Below are 3,492 nucleotides of genomic sequence, written 5' to 3' on the forward strand. Positions count from 1 at the left end.
GACCTCGAGCTTGTGCAGCTGCGGCTTGTGTGAGGCCCTCACCGAACAACGGCTCCTCCTCAATGTTTATGCTGCCGGGACGGGCGGTTGTGCCCTCCGTGTGTCAATGGGAGGTGGGCGGGGAGCCTGTTGTGTCGAAGGATATGGCAGGGTCGTCGGCATTGTCCGCGCGAAAGACGGAGGGGCCGCACGGTGGACGGTGACTGCGCGCGCGCGGCCGACGGATCGTCGAGCCGGGTTGCGTGCACCGGACGTCGCAGCTGCTCGCAGATTCTTGGGGCCTTTGGAGTTCGCCGGCGCACGGTTCAGGTCAATGGACAAAGGTGACGGCTCCGTCATGGACTCGCCCACCTCCGGTGACCCATCTCGTGACTGGTACGCGTGCCGCCCATGCGCCCCCATTTCGTGCCCAAATAGGGCAGTCGGTGGGGCAGTTGACCTTGGAGGAAGGGGCCGGGTCACGGAGGAGGCCGAGCTCCCCACCGAGGCCGCGTCGGTGCCGGGGATGATCATGTGTTGGCCGAGCGGCCGGGTGGCCGTAAAGAGCATGGCCTGCGCCTGCTGCTCTTGAAGGACGGTGCTCTTCGCCTCCGTCTTGAGTTGGAGAAGCTGCTCCGCTGCCCGCTGCCGCTCCTCCGCGGCAGCGGTTTCCCTCTTCCGTTGGTCGAGCGCCCTGCGGCGGTCGGCCCTCTTCTTGCTCTCGAGCTTCCTCGCTCTCCGGGGTGAGGTCGGCCTCCGCCAGTTCAGGAGCCGCCTCCACGGCAGGAGCGGCAACGGCCGCGGGTGCCTCCTCTCCGATGGTGGCGGTGGTGGCGGTGACGGTGGCAGTCGCTTCGTCGGCCATCTCTAGGTTTTGGGAGTACAGTGGAGTGTTTTCTGTTTTGGGAGGCAGACAGGCGGGACAGGGCGGACAAGGGAGGACGCGAGCGACCAGCCTTTCGCGTCCGCGGCCACGCAAACTCGTCCAAGATTTGGGCCGGGTTTGGATCGTCCCGGACGCCGCGGCCATCCGTTTTAGGGATGGGTCCGCGCGCTGGGCCGCGGTTTTGTCCGTTCCGACCCATCCGGACGCGCGGGCGCGGGATGGGTCGCCCGGTTGGAGATGCCCTAACCCCAACATGCAGCTAGCTAGTAGTGCCAGGCTGCCAGCAGGAATCGAACCAGAACCACGGGCAACCTACACGCACCTATGAACACCTACAGGCTATAGATGTACATGCATACAGGAGCCTAAGATTAATTAGCACTGCTCACTACTGTTGTTGCGCTGGGCACGCCGGTTGAGCATCTCCAGGAAAGACCGACGTCTCACATAGCCGTGCGCGCTGCGCAGTTGCTTCACTGCACTTCTCCCTATTTTCACCTCCCGTAGCAGTTTGTAGTAGTATAAATAGTACTACCATGGATCAGTTCAAGTAATGCATAACGAAGCATTCGGTCTCCAGCTCTCTCTCCCCCGTGAACTCCACTAAACTCAGCGTGCGTGCGTGTGTTTTCTTGTCCTAACAACAACACGAAGCAGGCGCAATGGTGGACGTGGACCTCCGCACGGCGGCGGCGTTCGTGGCGGCAGCGGTGGCCCTCTACTTCCTGGTTGAGCAGCTGTCATACCACCGCAAGAAGGGGGCGCTGCCAGGGCCGCCGTTGGTGGTGCCTTTCCTTGGCAGCGTGGCGCACATGGTCCGCGATCCAGCGCGGTACTGGGAGGTAATGGCGGCGCAAGCAAAGGAGTCGGGCCTCGGCCTCTCCGCCGACTGGATGTTTGGCTATTTCGTCGTCTTCATCCGCGACTCAGAGCTGTCCCACCGCGTGTTCGCAAACGTTCGCCCCGACGCCTTCCAGTCAACGGGCCACCCTTTTGGGCGTAAGCTCTGGGGGGCGGACAACATCATCTACAAGTTCGGCGACGAGCACAAGGAGCTGCGGCGCAGGATCGCGCCCAACTTCACGTCGCGTGCGCTTTCCACCTACGCCGCCATCCAACAGCGCGTCATCCTCGCCCACCTCCGGAGGTGGCTCGACCGGAGCGCTGCAGCTGGCAACAAGTCCATGCCGCTGCTTGTGCCCTTCCGCGACATGAACCTAGAGACCTCACAGGCGGTGATCGTAGGGCCATACCTCACCGAGGAGACGACAGAGATGCTCCGCAAGGACTACAACATCTTCATTGACGGGTTCGCGGCAGTTCCCGTGGACCTGCCAGGGTTTGTGTTCCAGCGCGCGAGGCTGGCCGGGGTGCGACTCAGGCGCCTACTGGCGGAGTGCGCGCGGGAGAGCAAGGCCCGCATGCGCGCCGGCGGCAAACCGGAGTGCCTTGCGGACTACGGGATTCACGAGATGGTTCGACACATAGACGAGGCCGCCAATGCAGGACTGCCTCCGCCGGCCAACACCTCTGACGAGAATGTCGGGTCCTACCTGTTCAACTTCCTCTTCGGCGCCCAGGACAATGTCACCTCCTTGCTTTGCTCGGCAGTCTCCGCCCTGGAGACCCACCCGATCGTAGTGGCCCGCGTGCGCGCCGAGGTTGTCACCTTCTGGTCGCCCGAGTCCGGCAAGCTCATCACCGCGGAGATGATCCAGGAGATGAAGTACACGCAGGCAGTAGCGCGCGAGGTGGTCCGGCACCGCCCACCAGGGGCGCTGGTGCCGCACATTGCCCTCCAACCCTTCCAGCTGACGGAGTGGTACACAGTGCCCAAGGGCGCCATGGTGTTCCCGTCCGTCTACGAGTCCTCCTTCCAGGGCTTCCACTCGCCGGAAACCTTCGACCCAGATCGATTTTTCTCCGACTCGCGCAGGGAGGACGTGACATACAAGCGCAACTTCCTGGCCTTCGGCGCCGGAGCGCACCAGTGCGTCGGCCAGAGGTACGCACTATACCACCTCACGCTCTTCATTGCCTTGTTCGTGACCGTCGCAGAGTTCCAACGAGACAGGACAGAGGGGTGTGACGAGCTGTTGTACGTGCCCACCGTCGTGCCCAGGGATGGCTGCACTGTGTACCTGAAGCAGCGCTGCCCTAGCGTCCCATCATTTTCCTTGTGAACCATATACGTAGTATATCCTTTCTATGGCTTGAATAATGGTTGTAAGATTGTGGAGTTATGTGTTGAGGGTCGAAATAAGTATGTACGATTGAAACATGTAACGTCAGGAAAATCTATTTGAAGTTATATTATCCCTCCGTTTGGAAATATGTTCGGAAAATATGTTGAAACATTTTGTTTGGTTCATCCACTTAAGTTTGTATCTAGTCTATCTTTATGTGTGGTTCACTTATTTTAGTTTGTATCTAATTATTAATGCACACGGTAATTATTAATTTTGCATGTCATCTAAAAGTATGTTTTAGATCAAGGTGCGAAATGTTTATCCGGTGGAGATGATATAATCCATGACATATCCCATTTTAGCCTAGAGGGTGTCTTGGGTATACGACCCAGATGGCTCAAAAATTCGGTGATGATGAACTATTTGCAGGCATCACGG

At 59.5% G+C, this 3,492-nt stretch overlaps 1 protein-coding gene across 1 annotated transcript; it reads left to right on the forward strand.

The window, feature by feature from the left end:
* Positions 1–1,527: 1,527 nt before the first annotated feature.
* Positions 1,528–3,048, forward strand: LOC124647277 (cytochrome P450 710A1-like). The gene has a single exon (XM_047187241.1). The coding sequence runs from the start codon at positions 1,528–1,530 to the stop codon at positions 3,046–3,048; it is 1,521 nt and encodes a 506-aa protein (XP_047043197.1).
* Positions 3,049–3,492: the final 444 nt, after the last annotated feature.

The sequence above is a fragment of the Lolium rigidum genome, chromosome 4, assembly GCF_022539505.1.
Source record: "Lolium rigidum isolate FL_2022 chromosome 4, APGP_CSIRO_Lrig_0.1, whole genome shotgun sequence".
NCBI lineage: Eukaryota > Viridiplantae > Streptophyta > Magnoliopsida > Poales > Poaceae > Lolium > Lolium rigidum.

Coding starts and splice junctions, on each gene's coding strand:
- LOC124647277 (XM_047187241.1), top strand. CDS start 1,528: ATGGTGGACGTGGACCTCCGCACGGCGGCGGCGTTCGTGGCGGCAGCG.